The sequence below is a fragment of the Odocoileus virginianus genome, chromosome 24 (genome assembly GCF_023699985.2).
Source record: "Odocoileus virginianus isolate 20LAN1187 ecotype Illinois chromosome 24, Ovbor_1.2, whole genome shotgun sequence".
Taxonomy (NCBI): domain Eukaryota; kingdom Metazoa; phylum Chordata; class Mammalia; order Artiodactyla; family Cervidae; genus Odocoileus; species Odocoileus virginianus.
The window spans coordinates 23,488,676-23,504,426 of NC_069697.1; the positions used below are offsets into that span (position 1 = coordinate 23,488,676).

Sequence of the window (15,751 nt, forward strand, 5' to 3'; positions counted from 1 at the left end):
TGCGTCACAGGAAGTGGGGGCCCCACCCCCTAACGTCAGAGGCCGGAAGGGAGCGTTGCTGGGGCACGGGTGTGAGCGAAGGCGACCGCGGGGAGAGGAGAGCGTGTTTCGGCCGAGGTAGGAAAGACGCCCAGGTCCTGGCTTGGGGACCTCCCAAAATCTCACCGTGGACTGGGATACTTTCACCTTCTAGTATATTCCCTTTTCTGCCTATCTGGTGGGTCCTCCGTAAAGGTGTTTAGGCAGCCGGTGGGTCTGCCGCTGCTTCGTCCCGTCGAGGGCCTCCCTGGCGCCTTAGTTTTTTAAGTTAAGCACGTTCTCCACCTTCTCCTATGTAGTCCCGTTGTTTAAATAGACTCTTGGTTTTTGTTTAAAGGAGGAAAAATGTTGGTTTTACTGAGACCCCAGCTCGGTTAAGTGTAACCCGTTGCTTCGGGCTACAACCAGCTCACAAGCTTGACTGCCGAGTGCCCGTTTTACCACCGTCTAGCATCCCACTCTAGTACTCTTGCCTGGAAAATCTGATGGACGGAGGAGCCTGGTGGGCCGCAGTCCATGGGGTCGCTAAGAGTCGGACACGACTGAGCGACTTCACTTTCATTTTTCACTTTCATGTATTAGAGACGGAAATGGTAACCCACTCCAGTATTCTTGCCTGGAGAATCCCAGGGATGGGGGAGCCTGGTGGGCTGCCGTCTATGGGGTCCAACAGCGTCGGACACGACTGAAACTACTTAGCAGAAGCAGCAGTGCTAGGAAAAACGTGAAGACGTAATAACAGTTTGATAATGATAAGATACTTAGATGGACAGGGCTGAATGAGGAGACTAGTTTCCAGTGCCCTTAATCTACTGTAATTTAGTCTTTTTGCCCCCAGAGGATAGGGGAGCTTCCTGCAAGTTGCTCAGTCTGGCACCGATAGCATCTTTAAATGCCTTAAAATCAAGGAACATAGTGTTTGGCTCTTGCAATTCTCTTTTTATTTTTTGTTGAAAAAGTATAGAGTAACTATGTATAACATATCAAAAGGAAGGTCAAAATTTCTTAACCCACACATGAAAATTATTTTTTCATGGCAGTTTCACCAGTGATTGTCATTTACAAATAGGCTCTGCAGCAAATTACTCAACGAGTTCCAGCTGATCACTTGTATTTCCTATCATAGGTTCCAAGACCGCTTATGTCATAGAATGGGGGGAAGGGGTGTGGAATTGTATGAGGAGAGCTGGCTCTAGGGGCAATAACTGTAAATCGAACCAGTTTTAAGTTTCCTATAGGGATGATCTTATATAAATTTAGTCTATTTTGTAATGTTAAGTTTGTTTAATCACAGCTCAGTAGAGGAGAATCAGGTGGAAGAGGATTCAAACTAAAAATATTGTCTTTTAATCTTCCATATTTCTGTTACAGACTTGTTCTTTTGTGATTCTGTCAACTATAAAATGGACAGTTCTTGAGTGCTAACATTCAGAAGTGTTTCCTCAGTGCACAGAGGGAATGAGTATTACCTGGAGAAATTTAAATAACCTAGACTGTCTGGTTTTGCATAGGGTGGGGTGTAGGTAATAAAGCATCACTGGGAAAAGTGTGAAACTTCCTAATCATGTTTAAGAAAAATCATAGAAATAGTAAACTGGAGTGTCTCTGGGCATACTGAATGGATTGACTGTACAGTCTGACATAGGCTTCCAGCGTTCCCAAGTCCCCAGGGGCAGGAGGAAGCAAGACTAGCAGCTCGATCATCCTGTATTTTTGAGGACTTCAGAGCTTTAAAATAGTACCCTATTCTTTGTTTATCCTGCAGTTTAAATAACATTCTTGTGGGCTCGAGTTGCTCCTTCTAATGTTAAATAGCATCAAAAGATGTGACAAACTCTATAAACAGTGACACGGTGTTGTAATGGCACTTAGAATTGACTGACATCCTCTCACCTGAATACAGTTTAAGTAGTAGTCATGTTTAGTTTTTCTTAACTGTGAGCCCTAGAATTTGTTCTAAGAGTGTGAGTTAGGCAATGATAAAATGATTCAAAGTAGTAAAGAATGCCTTAAAGGGGAGAAACTAATAGGAAGAGGGAGGTGCTATAAGGGTTTTTTATATTAACTTGGGTGACCTCACTTCTAGTTTGATTCCACTTCTTAGGGCTCCTTTTGGTACGTTTTATTTCTGATTTCCTGATCCAGTTTTTTCTTTCCCCCAGCACTTTGGATTTGGCTCCTTCAATCCCAACATGGAAGAAACTTACAGTAAGTACTTCTTGTTGCTTTTAGAAAATAAGTTACTGAACATGTGGTTTTCTCTCTGACAAGACTTTCACTGTGTTGAGAAAGATTCACTTTTTCGCTAAGCTGCTGGGAAGAAAAAATGAGACTGTTTTCGTAATGCAGAGAAATGTCCAAATTTGAAATAGGACCCTTGAAATTTAAATTAAAAAGTCTGAGAAGTCATCAAGCTTTGAGAAAGCTGTGGTTGGGACTCCTGTGTTAAACTATATTTTTATTTATTAAGTGAAGAATTTTCATTCTTTAGGACTTCAGTTTCTCTTGTTAGTGACATGGATGGTAACCCCTGGTTTCTTTTCTGTGGGATATATGGTATACCTAATGTTGATGTGCATTGAGTTTTTAGGATTAAAGAAATTCTAGGGAGGATTCTTATTTCTCTAGTGATCCAGTAATCTCAATGGCCCAGCAAATCAAATGGGAGCCGGGAGAACTAGGATCATACAAGGGTAGAACGAGAGAGGCCTGAAAAGCCACTTCATTCAACACTAGGATTTTACAGCTGAGAAACAGAGCCTGGGTTAACTATTTGCCCCCTGGTTACACTGTTGGGGACAGAGTCAGAACCGGAGCCTTGTATGTTGTTTATATGTCGTGCCCTACTTCATACCACTAGGCACTATGGTTTCTAGACCCTGACCAAGTTTGAGGAACATCTGAGCGGATGAAACTTGTCAGCAAGGCCACCTTTGTTTCCCACTTTGCTATCTTGTTCAGAATCTCTAAGTTCTAACTGAAAGATATTTTAGTTCCATTCTGCCTTCAAGGAAGAGTCCAATAGAACCTTTATCACCAACATACAGAAACTACATGGAAACAGTCTTTATTAAATATCTACTATAGCATGCAGAAGAATCACTTAGGATACTTGTTAAGACACAGGTTTTTGGAGTCCTCCCCCCAAATTTTTGATTCAGAAGGTCTGGGACTCAATTTGCATTTCTAACACGCTCCCAGGTGGTAATGCTAATCTGAGGACCATACTTTGAGCATAATGGATCTAGAAGTCTGATTCTACTTGATCTGCCTTAGGGCTCCCTCCTTCACGTCCTTAATTTTTCTAAAAATATATTAATTAAAATCTGAGATTTCCGTGTGAGATAGATATGAAAGATATTTATTCTTGGAAGCTTACTACTCTATTAAATTAGAAAGCATCATCTCCCCTTTATGTCTCTTATTCTTTACTTTATCCAGTGGTGATTTTTTTATTAGGAAAAATATCACTTGGTTCTTGTAATTGTTGCTACATAGCACAGACTTTTTAAATCAGATGTTTGTTAAAGAAAGAAGAAAATGGTTGATTTTACTGTTTATTTATTAAGTTTGTGACTAAGTAAATTTAATAAAATATATTGACTTAAAAAGAATCAACTCCTTTTTTTAAAATTTATTTATTTTTTTCATTTATTTTTATTAGTTGGAGGCTCATTACTTTACAACATTGCAGTGGTTTTTGTCATACATTGAAATGAATTAGCCGTGGATTTACATGTATTCCCCATCCCGGTCCCCCCTCCCACCTCCCTCTCCACCCGATTCCTCTGGGTCTTCCCAGCGCACCATGCCCGAGCACTTGTCTCATGCATCCAATCTGGGCTGGTGATCTGTTTCACCCTAGATAATATACATGTTTCGATGCTGTTCTCTTGAAACATCCCACCCTCGCCTTCTCCCACAGAGTCCAAAAGTCTGTTCTATACATCTGAGTCTCTTTTTCTGTTTTGCATATAGGGTTGCATATAGGTTGAAAATGGTTGATTTTACTGTTTGTTTATTTTTAAGTTTGTGACTAAGTAAATTTAATAAAATATATTGACTTATAAAGAATCAACTCCTTTAAGCATAGCATTTTTTTCTGTTTATCTGTGTCTTGGTAAAGTTTCATTGTTTTAAGATTTTAAAAAGAACCTGAGAGTATGTTAGAAATGTATAATCTCAGGCCTCATCTCAAACATGCTGAATGCAGAATCTACTGCCCTCAAGTGATTTAACACCAGGAATCAAGTTAAAGTGAGAAATACTGTTTAGAATGTACTTGACCTTTCCCCCCAACTGATCTAAACTCTATAATCTAATAGATTCCTGAAGATCTCCAGCTTCTGTCTTTATGCGGTACCTCTTAGCTGATGATACTCTTATCACGTCTGGTTCCTCATTTCTGTGAAGTTTCTTCCATTTTCTCACCATGGGTTCTGAGCCCTATCCAAGTGTGAGGAATATCTGAGTCTGTGCTTTTGGAGGAAGCTTGTCCATGAGGCCTACTTTGTTTTCCAAATTAAGTTATATTCCCAAAAAGTCACTCAAGATTTTTGCTGATCTCTAACAATCTAGAGAGGTGGGATGGGGTGGGAGGTGAGAGGGAGGGGACATATGTATACCTGTGGCTGATTCATGTTGCTGTATGGCAGAAACCAACACAGTATTGTAAAGCAGTTATCTCCAAAAGAAATTTAAAAATTTCTAAATGTTAAAAAACAGGTAAACCAATTTAAGGGACATTCTAAAAAATTTTTTTGCTGAGGAGTTCAATAGTATTTGTTACAACTTTAAATTCATATAATACTTTGTGCAGTACTCTTAGGTATCTGCCCAAGAAAAATACTCATACAGTGCACAGATAAGTATATATTAGATTGCTATCCACAGCATTTATATAATAGTAAAAACTAGAAACAAATGTATCAGTAAGGGAACTGATTAAGAATCTGTGCTACATCCTTATGCAGCAGGGAAATGTTTCTTACATTTCACTGATAGAGAAGTTTTTTTTTTTTTTTTTTTTAAGAAAAATAAAATAGTTACAGGAAATCTTGTCACATGCTACACTATGGATAAACTTTGAGGACATTGTGGTAATTTAAATAAATTAATCACAAAAAGGCCACATGCCATATGATTTCATTTATATGAAATATCTAGAATAGTCAAACTCATAGAAACAAAAAGTAGAATAATGACTGCCAGAGGTTTCAGGGAGGAGGCAATGGGAGTTATTTAATGGGTATAGAGTTTGTTTTGCAAGGTGAAAATTTCTAGAGATTGTCTAGATTCACAATAATGTGAATATACTTAATACCAATAAACTATACACTTTTAAATAGTTAAGGTGATGAATTTTGTTATTTTTATTATTACCATTAAAATTTTTAAATTAAACATAAAATTGAAAAATTTTTAAGTAAAAGACCCGTTTAGAGCAGACCTGTTATCAGAGACCAAAAAGTAAAGCATTTTAGTAGGAAGCTATCATTAACTCTGATGTATGCCACTGTATGGGCAGTAAAATGTGTATGAATCATAAAGTATGTCCAGTCTGTCAGCTTCTGACATGGCCTATCATTTGCTTGTGATGAAATGGATTAAATGGAGGGAAACTAACAAGAATTTCATCTGTATATTTTTCCTGTGTATCCTGAAGCTTTAGAAATGTGAAAAGATCACTGCTCAGGATGAGCCTGGTTGGCATAATAAGCCTGCTTGTCCTTTAAGACTTTTCATTCCTATTCATTCTGTCCTTCAAGTCACCTTTCTGGCTCATTTGCATCACGGTCATGGTTAGCAATTTATCCCATGTTTACCACTCTTCCAGAGACACTGTTTCAATTCCTGCAGCTTCTGATTTTCATAGCAGTCTCTTGGTTTATAAGCTTCTTATCAAATGTGAATTGTTTATCTTATTTCACTTTTATTATTGCCTTCAGTGGTGGCAACAGCATTTTATTAGATTGTGTCTTGTCCTCATAATATATTCGAAATGTACTTAACTGTTTAATTTCTCTTCTTTTACCAAGATTCTTAAAATTTGGGGCTCAGCCTGGACATTTTACAGAACCTAAGAGTAGTTTTACACGTTATGAGAAACGTCTCGTTTTTATTTAAACTATTGAAATGGAGCCTGAAAGTATAGTCTTCTAAGAGTACTTCTAAATTGCACAATATAGATTAGGGGTTGGCTTTCTCACAGTAGCCCTATATATCTTCAGTTGTCTTAAACTTAGGAGGTTATGTTTTTGCAGTTTATTCTACTTTTTATATGGCCAATTTCATCATCAGATTAAAAAATTCTCTCCTTTTTTTTCTCATTGTGTTCCAAAATATGAAATTTTGGGACCTTTACCAATTTGGTAAAGGTATTGGTCTCATTTGAGAGGTAACTATATTCACTGACTAGGAGCTATTTTGAGAAGTACATTAAATCAGGCAGACAAAAAAATAAATCTATCAATGATATTTCCTAAGCTTCCATAGAACATATAACTGATACAGAGCAGTGCTTACCAACTTTTTTCATGTCATGGCAAACTAGTAAAATGCTGGTGTCGGGGGTTAACTACCCTCAGCTTGCCCTAAGACTAGTTGGGAAATAGGGGGCACTTGTGCAGTGGACTCCCACATCAGTATATCAATACATTGTCCGTTCCAACTTTCAGTATACTGCCTGGAAGTTTTGGTTGAACTAGCTAGAGAAAAGAATGACCCTGAATTAGCACTTTCAGAAAAGGAAAAGATGTATCATTTAATTTTTTGTTATAATAAGGATTACCAGCAATAAAAACAACAGTATTTATGTACAACCAAATGTGAACTTTGACCCCATCCCATGAATGCTTGTTTTGCTGGACTTAATGAAGATTCAATAACACAGATTTATCTTACGCTTTCAAATGTTTTTAGTCACCCTTTTAAAAAAATCTTTCAAGTTGTTGTTAGGCCATCTTGTTCAGTTCTTACAGATGCTGTTGAAAAATCCATGTGCCAGGGATGCTGAAATGTTGCAAGGACCTGTTAAGCTTTATACTTACCCTGTTTTTCTTTCTTTCAGTCGATACTCTGGACCCTGAAAAGCTGTTACAATGCCCCTATGATAAAAACCACCAGATCAGGGCCTGCAGGTTTCCTTATCACCTTATCAAGTGCAGAAAGGTACGATATTATTTTTTCAATTTGCCCAGTGATGGCCTCCTGAGTTCTTTTAAAAAGCCAGATTTTATAAATATCAAATAATTTTAGCATATATGTTTTAATTAAATGCCAGAATTGCTTTGGGTTAAATGCCAACATTTATAGATAAGAATTTATTTATTTCTTGGGGGTGTAAGTTTTTTCTCGTTTTGGTTTTTTCCCCAGCTAGTGACACAGCACCCTTAAACAGTTTCTCTCCAGTCTTCTCACCCGCTGTGAAACAGAGGAAACACTAATTTTTACTAGTGATCAGAAATCATTCTTGCCTTGTAAACTTGATGTCCTGATAAGGATTGAGTACTGTAATACACTTATTTTGATTTTTTTGTGTGTGTTTGTTTAGAAATGTTAGAGAAGTTGAACAGCTAGAGGTTAACCCAAGAAAAGATTATTCATAAAAATAACTATTTCTCCAAGTTTCAACAGTAAACATCTTTGGGGGGAGGGAAAAAAAAAAAAACAGCTCAAAGAGTTTTTTTCCTTCTGGTTACCTTTTGTAGATTTAGTTGATGTAAGCTAATTTAATGCTGATAAATTAATTGAGGCAGTTTGAAAGGGTGGTTAGAATAGAAATGTCAGATACAGAGGCCAAAGTTCTGCCAGAATTAATGCTTGGAAAACAATTTAGGTATTTAATCCAAACCTGCATACAGTTCACATATGCATTAACATTCTTCAAAGGATGTTTCTCTTGCAGTCCTGGAGACGTGATTATAATGCCATTGTTGATTATTTCTCAGCTCCTTTCAATCTAGATCTAGAGCAAGAATTCCTTAAGGTTGAACCTAGACATTACAGACCAGCAGATACCACCACAACTTCCTCCTCTAGGCTCTCAGACATGTCCCAAGGAGAAAGGTTGGGAAAGGGAGCCAAGTGGTAAAAAGACATCATCATAACTCCCCTCTCCTAATGCTCTCAATCTTCAGCCACAAAACCTTTGCATTAGAATGCCCACTATCCCTTTAAAAAATCATGGAGATACCTGCCCTCACAATTTTCTCCATCTTCTATTTTTTTGCACCCTTCTCCCCACTTTATTTTTACTTTTTTGAGTATCATTTGTGATATATCTTTTGCTTCTCCTAATTTCTTAATTGCTGGTAAACTTAACATAGGATTTGGGTTCTATTAAACACTTTGTTTTGTTTTCTTGTTTTGTATTAAAATAAGGAACTTGGTCAACAGAGCTCTCTATCATCTGGACTTATCCTTAGTGAAATAGCTGAAATAAAGGACAAATTGTTCAGAGCCTCATTTCAGGCATCATTACTTTCAATAAGTGTTCCAGTGTTAATCTGAAAAATCACTGGGTTTGCCTCTTCTGCAGCTCCTTTCCCACGTCTTTAACTGCACTCTTGTACTGCAGTAGCAGGGGTGCTACTGCAGTGCAAAGTGTGTTTTAGTGTTGCTGTTCATCCTGAATATCCGCTTTCAAAGACATCCAGAGAGCTGTGCCATTACAGGCTGTGCCACCAGACTCGCATTACCCTGAGAAGTAAACAGGGAGAAGATACGATTCAAATACCCAATCCTAAATTCACTGTTTACTTCCTTATAAACCACTTTAACCCCAGTATCTGTGTTGTCAGTCTTTATAATCATAACAAAGAGGTAATGTCTCTGTGATCTTTATAGGTGATAAATAATTCTCCCTTAATGTTCTGCTTAGTGTACCTATCACATTCCACCACAAGTTTATTGACAAACCCCTTTAATTTTTTTCCCAGAATCATCCTGATGTCGCAAACAAACTGGCGACTTGTCCCTTCAATGCTCGCCATCAGGTTCCTCGGGCTGAAATCAGTCATCATATCTCAAGCTGTGATGACAAAAGCTGTATTGAGCAGGATGTAGGTAAGACTGACTAGCTAAGATGTTTCAGTACTGGAGGTTAGCTCCCTCAAACTTACATGATGCTACATTATCACCTTGATTTTTGGCTTTCATCATTTTAGAAAAACAATACTTTTCTGCCTTTGAGATTTTTAATCTTAGCAGCAAAAGATTGTCAGGTTATGTGTACCAGACTTCTTTCCCTTCTGAACAACCTGATTCATTTTACTAATACTTTGTTTAAAAATAAAAATGCTTTTATTACCGTAAATACAGCAAACATCTTTGTTTCTGCTTCTCTTTCTTTTCTTCTATCGGAAAGGAGATAAGACCTGTTTAGCTTTCATCCTATCCCATTTTTCAGAAACAAAGACCCTGCAACCTTTTAAGCCACTAACCCCTTTAAACATAATAACTTGGCAGTGTCTCCTTCTTCAGTCAGAATCTCTATTGTCTTGCAGTCAACCAAACCAGGAACCTTGGACAGGAGACTCTGGCTGAGAGCACGTGGCAGTGCCCTCCTTGCGATGAAGACTGGGATAAAGGTGAAGGGCCTCTACATCTGTTTCTTCACAGTGTCAAAATCTTGAGTCATGTGCTTTAGATAGAAGGAAGGTTTTCCTTTTTTATGAACATACCATATTGTTCAGAATGCCTTATTATTCTTATTGAGCCCCAGTACAAACACATTTGTATCTCTGTGCAGACACGTGGAACAGCCTTTCCCACTTGATTGGAAAAGAACACTACTTTACATCTGTTTTTTTCATAAATTGTGTTACACCATCTGTGTTTGGTTGTTACTAAGCACGTTTATTATTATTTATGTCGCTTGTGTTTATATCCTTCAGTTAAATTTTTGCTACTCTGTCTCTTAGGGTACTTGACCAGTTTTTAGTTGCTTCTCTGAACTTAAGTTTATTATTTCTCATCTTACAAATTCGACTAGCATGAATTGGTGTTTTACCTAGTAGCACCACAAACTGTGTTTTGTTTCCTTTGGCAGATTTGTGGGAACAGACCAGCACCCCCTTTGTCTGGGGCACAGCCAACTACTGTGGCAACAATAGGTAAATGAAAAGATCTCATTCCCACCACTTCCTCCAGAACAGAAACAGAGTGCTCTGTTCCCAATAGTAGGCTCCAAAGCATGTATTGACCTCTTTCCTCAGTGATGTTACTTGGTGGTAATTTGTCTAGATATAGTTTTGGTGGGTTTTTTCTATTTATTCCTTGAGTCATAAAAAGGTCACATGCTTTGCATTAATTCCTGTGGGAACACAAAAATACTAGCTTGTCGTCTAGCACAGGAGACAGTGGCGCCAGCCATTCTTATGTCTAAGCTAGAGTTTTTGCTAAGTTCGTGTTATTTTAATGCTTTGAAAAACTTATGTAGCTGTACTGTATGTGTTATTTTTGCTCTGGATAACTAGTGTCTAAGGAAAAACTAATCTTAAAAGTTCCTGATTTTAGACTGGACAATCCATAATACCAATTGGGTAGGGAAAAAAACTCACCTCTCCTTCCCCACTGATTTTGTATCTAATTTAAATCTCGAAGATGTTTCATTACCACTTGATCTTCAAACCTTTTAAGATCATGTTCTGAATTCCCTGGTAGTCCAGTAGTTAGAACTCCACACTTTCACTGCCAAAGGTGCAGGTTCCATCCCTGGCTGGGGAACTAAGATCCCATAAGCCATATAGTGTGGCCAAAAAGATCATATTTCAAACCCAAATGAGAGCATTTCCAGATTAGAAAATGAAAGTATTAGATAGTAGACTTCATTTTTTCCTCAAATAGAATACTTTACCAATTTTTATTTTTTAGCTCCTAAAGTCGGTATTATAAGTGTACAGTTATTGTACTTTATGTATGCATTGAGATAGAAAAACTTAAAGATGAATTCCGTTGGTACAGTTTTAATTTTATCTCAATTCTGTGAGATTCGTTGCCTTTAGTTTGGTTGTCTTGGCATTTTTTATCTCGTATGTATATTGAGTGAGTTGATGAGCCTGTCATACAACTGAACAGTAGATGGCATTGCTGTTTATCTCAATTTCTAGAAAATGAAAATGGTTAAACCCATCTTAATGCCTGTACAGAACAGTGAGCTTTCCAGAGAAGTGGTAATCATTCTAATTGCAAGAATGTTTTGATGGAAATGTGTTTACATCTCAGCATGTAGGTGATTGTTTTTCCCAAAATTACAAAAAACACATTTTGATTATTTTATGTGTGCCTGCCTAAAGAATGCAAATATGCCAGCATACTCAAATTCATCTCTCCTTTTGCAGCCCTGCAAGCAACATAGTCATGGAACATAAGAGTAACCTGGCTTCAGGCATGCGCGTTCCCAAGTCTCTGCCATATGTTCTGCCATGGAAAAACAGTAAGTGAAAGAGTGGCAAAATGCTTTTACTGTGTGTTGTGCTAAATAAATACAGTTGGTCTTAATTATTCAAGGACATGTTCAGTCTGAATACCGAATACCCTGCACCCAGTGACCCTGAGAGTGAATGCCTCCTCAGATTTTGCATCTTAAGCACCTCACTCACTTCACCCCTAGTCCTAACCCTGGTTAGTAACAGGCATGTACAAGATCACAGAAGCCTAAAGAATATTTTCAAGACAGGGTGATGGAGAAAGAAAGGGCAACCCACTCCAGTATTCTTGCCTAGAGAAATCCCATGAACAGAGGAGCTTGGGGTCACAAAGAGTCAGACACATCTTAGCAACTGAGCATGCATGCATACTAGTTGAGCTTCCCAGTAGAAAGCTCTATGCTGTGTGCTCTCATCAGTATTCTTACCTGCTCTTCAAAACTTTATAAACAAGGAACATTTTGGTAATTAAAATTTTTTAATTATAAAATACATACTAATCGCACAAAAAATTATTTGCATTGCTGGTAGTTGGCAGACCTGGACCCTGAATGAGTCTCTTAACTCCTAAGACCAGAATTATCCCCTCGTTTCCTTTTCCTGTCTTTTTAGTTCTCTTTGTTTCCTGCCCACTCCCACCTCCCTCATACCATTTCTCTATCCCCATCTCAAGCCTTTGGTTTCAGCTATGAAATGCCTACTTCAATTGTGAATCACTGATGGCTTAAAAAATAACATTTTTGCAAATAAAACTCAAACCGAGAAAGAAAAAAGGGTGACCACTGGCATCGGATTCCATGGATACATTTGGGACCAATAAAAAGACTATCTATTTTAGCTAGGAGGAAATCATCCCTGATTTTTAAAGCATAATATCAATAGGGAATTGGGATTAGAAATTGGATTGCAAGGGCCTGAAAGGTAATGGGTAAAGACAAAATGAAAGTAATGTTATAAGAACCAGCGTATGAATGGTATTCAGATGTCTTCCCAAGGCTTCAGAGACAATGCTGAGTAAACAGGTCTGAAATTCATGTCATACCACCCTAGTAAAGAAATTCCCATATATTGGTACACCTAACATACTGTCACTTTTATTTAATACAAACTTCCCTTTCCTAATGTTGCCCCCAAATTCAGATTTCCTTGATTTCAGTCTTTGTTGTTGTTTGAGCTAATTTTTAGGTGGCTACAGGATCCCCTTTAAAACATTTCCCTTTGGATAGTTGCATTTCCCCCAAAATGAGATTACCTAATCGTATGCCATAAGTCTTGATAGCTAGAAAAAGACTATTTTCTTTTTCCATGCTGAGTAGAATCCTGTCCCTAACTTTAAATTCTACTTTATTATATAATTCCATATACACCAGGAATAAATCATTTGTGTTTAGTAAGACTAGGGGGTGGAGTGAATTTCAATTGACATGGTGTATTTATTTTGAAATCTTTTTACTCCATAGATGGAAATGCACAGTAACTGAATATTTCATCAAGTAAGTGTTTTGGTTTTATTTCACAATTTTTTCAGATGGTAGCAAGATTTAACTGGACATAAAGTAATTTGGGTCCAATTTTCTTTCAGATTATGGTACCGAATTAAAGCTTTGTGTGTGCCTTTCGTTTTTTGAGTATATAGACTCTGTTATGGCTTTACATGCTAATGAATAAACATTTACTAGTTAAATTAGATTTCTGTTACATACCAAGTTGCTCTCCCTAACGTTAGTGCACATTGCCTTTTCCTTTTTTTTTTTTAATCAAAGTTGCATTCTAGATCTATCATGCCTTTTTAATGGACTGAGATTAATCAGACAGCTGTGCTTCACTGCTTTGCAATTCTTTCTCTGTGCAGTACAATTTAACACTCATCAAAAAATTCATACTTTTTAACTAGCATTTTAAAGTTTTGGGTCTCTAAAAGTCTGTAGATCATATTGCACTGTAGATCTTATCTGAATATTTGATTTAGCAGAACCTCACAAAATCTATATAACGAGACCAAAATCTTTTAGTTTTCACAGATGAAGTCCTTCTTTGAGATCACCCTATGTACCCACAGCAGAGCCAGGTTTGATGCTTCAAATGGCTGTCTTGGCTGAGGTTGACCGGCCACATGGCTTCTGGCAAAAGAGGAATATTGTTGGGCTGGGAATGGGATAATCCCCACTGTCTTGAGGTAGTAGGCCTTCAGTGAACATTCAGTGAATGAATGAGTAGCTGGCTTGTCGCCTTGCAGCCCATTCACTTTTCTGAACAGTGAAGCAGATGGATCTTCTGAGCTAGGGTTTGTTCTGTACCAAAACTGACGTTTCTTCTGGTGAGAAACAAAAGATATGCTAGAAGCCAACACCCCTTAGCTGAGAACAATAATATTTATCAGTTGCTTCTAGGGACCGGCCATTTTTCTTGGTAGGTTCTGACATCAAATTATTAAATATATCTGGAAGCCAGAAAATTGGATTTGGTCCCAGAAGGGAAAGAGACACAACTGCACTGGAGTGCGTCAAAAAAGCACACCGAGCCCTGGGTAAATGGAGAACTTTGCATCCTTCTCTGGCACACTGCTTAAAATGTTTGGTGTTCATCCAGTATGGATAGCTACTCCAACGGCTACTCCACGGTGAAAGCCTCGGAGAAACTATCAGTTAAGACTAAACACTTTTCTGCTTTGGAAAAGCGATAAACTCATTACACCCTGATAATTCTTTTGTATGTGTTACCACAGAGGAATAAGGGGAAAAATTTAGGTAAGAATCCTTAAATAGCCACAGGTCTTCTTATCCTCTTAGTTAAAAATAAAGCATCATTTTTTGAACACCTGTTGCAGAATTCTCTTCTTGGATAGATACACACACACACAAAGATGGAAGGCATGACTTGTTCTTTTAAGGAACTTGAGTAAGCAGAAAATTTTTTTTATTGCACATACATGAAAAGGGTTTGTTCACCTTGCACTTAAATGCTTTATCCCATTTATGTTTTTAATCAACAATATTTTACCAGATAAGTGCCTCAGAAGCAGGTAATACCGTGTTCATTTTTGTTTCCCTAATATGCATTGTGGGCTTCCCTGATAGCTCAGCTGGTCCTGGGTTGGGAAGGATCCCCTGGAGAAGGGAATGGCTACCCACTCCAGTATTCTGGCCTGGAGAATTGCATGGACTGTATAGTCCATGGGTTCACAAAGAGTCAGGCAGAACTGAGTGACTTTACTTTCAATGTGCATCGTAACAGCTCAAAAAATATTACTGAATTAATGAGTATATGAAAAGAGAAAAAAATAAGTTAATTGGAATTAACCCAGAATTGTCTGGAGAAGTCAGTTGCCTGGATGGTCAATTCTGATTTTCTCCTCACCCATGATAACTGTTGATACAAGGACTGTATATTGATCTCTGTATAGAATGTTTTTAAATTAGTTAACAAGTTTCTGTATGATTAGTGATACTAAAGAGCTAAGGGTCAGAAGGTACTTGGTGTTCTGCCCTTAACAGCAACAGATTCTTCCAGCAGACCAAGAGACTTTAATTGGGCTATAGTTGTGTGGCCTATTGTCAGATGTAGTTGGTGCTTTTGTCATTGAAAGAAACTAAGAACTCTTATTTTTTTTCTTGTTTCCTTACAGATGCCAGACCCTGAAAGACTCTTCTTCCTGCTGTAATGGGTTCTTCACTTTTTTTTCTCCTAATCTAATTATAGAAAGATAAACTGTCTGTGACTTTCAAACTGACAAGTACCTTTTTTTTCCCTCCCCCCTTTGAGTCCTTACTCATTTGATGCAAGAAAAAAACACTCATGCTCAGAAGAAATGTTTCAAGTAAACCATCATTGTAGATAGCTTGATAATTTGGTTAAGTGCCTGCAGCCCCAGGATCAGAATTCATATCCTGTTCTGCATTAATGAAACAGAATCATCTAAAGTTACCTTAAAGGATCCAGCTAAAGCAGGCAAGAAATTTGGATTGGAAAAAGTAACTGTGTGTTTGTGTTCTCTGACTCACATGAACCAAATTCCTTCTAGCATTTAAAGGAATGGACCTTTTCTGATTAGTGTACTGTTTACTGAGTCTTTGATGTTGATAACATTTATATATAGAAATATACCCCATTCTTATTTAGAATCCTTAGGACATCTTGTTCCCTAAACTTTTCTAACTTAGGATAGGTTTCTTTTCTCTCTTTTCTCTTTCCCACATTCCAGCTAGAAATTGTGCTAGCTGTCAAGGTAGATGTGGATTATGTAGGAGTGAAGATTAGAATGAAGAGGAGGAACCAGTGTACAT

The 15,751-nt window shown here is 37.6% G+C and overlaps 1 protein-coding gene across 4 annotated transcripts; it reads left to right on the forward strand.

The window, feature by feature from the left end:
• The first annotated feature begins 11 nt into the window (after positions 1-11).
• GTSF1 (gametocyte specific factor 1) lies at positions 12-15,194 on the forward strand. 4 transcript variants are annotated; one of them, XM_070454351.1, is made up of 9 exons: positions 12-117; positions 2,202-2,247; positions 7,109-7,209; positions 8,979-9,105; positions 9,546-9,629; positions 10,091-10,154; positions 11,382-11,476; positions 12,929-12,961; positions 13,481-15,194. In XM_070454351.1, the coding sequence occupies exons 2-8, from the start codon at positions 2,232-2,234 to the stop codon at positions 12,943-12,945; spliced, it is 504 nt and encodes a 167-aa protein (XP_070310452.1). In that variant the 5' UTR covers positions 12-117; positions 2,202-2,231; the 3' UTR covers positions 12,946-12,961; positions 13,481-15,194. The 4 variants fall into 4 exon arrangements, with proteins under 4 accessions (XP_070310452.1, XP_020771634.1, XP_020771643.1 ...); XM_020915975.2 differs by having other exon boundaries at positions 15,094-15,194; XM_020915984.2 differs by lacking the exon at positions 12-117 and adding an exon at positions 124-217 and having other exon boundaries at positions 15,094-15,194.
• Positions 15,195-15,751: the final 557 nt, after the last annotated feature.

Excerpts from the sequence above, each read along its gene's own strand:
- GTSF1 (XM_070454351.1), top strand. Across the intron at positions 9,630-10,090 it reads CGATGAAGACTGGGATAAAG|ATTTGTGGGAACAGACCAGC; the intron begins GTGAAGGGCCTC and ends TTCCTTTGGCAG. Across the intron at positions 10,155-11,381 it reads AACTACTGTGGCAACAATAG|CCCTGCAAGCAACATAGTCA; the intron begins GTAAATGAAAAG and ends CTCCTTTTGCAG.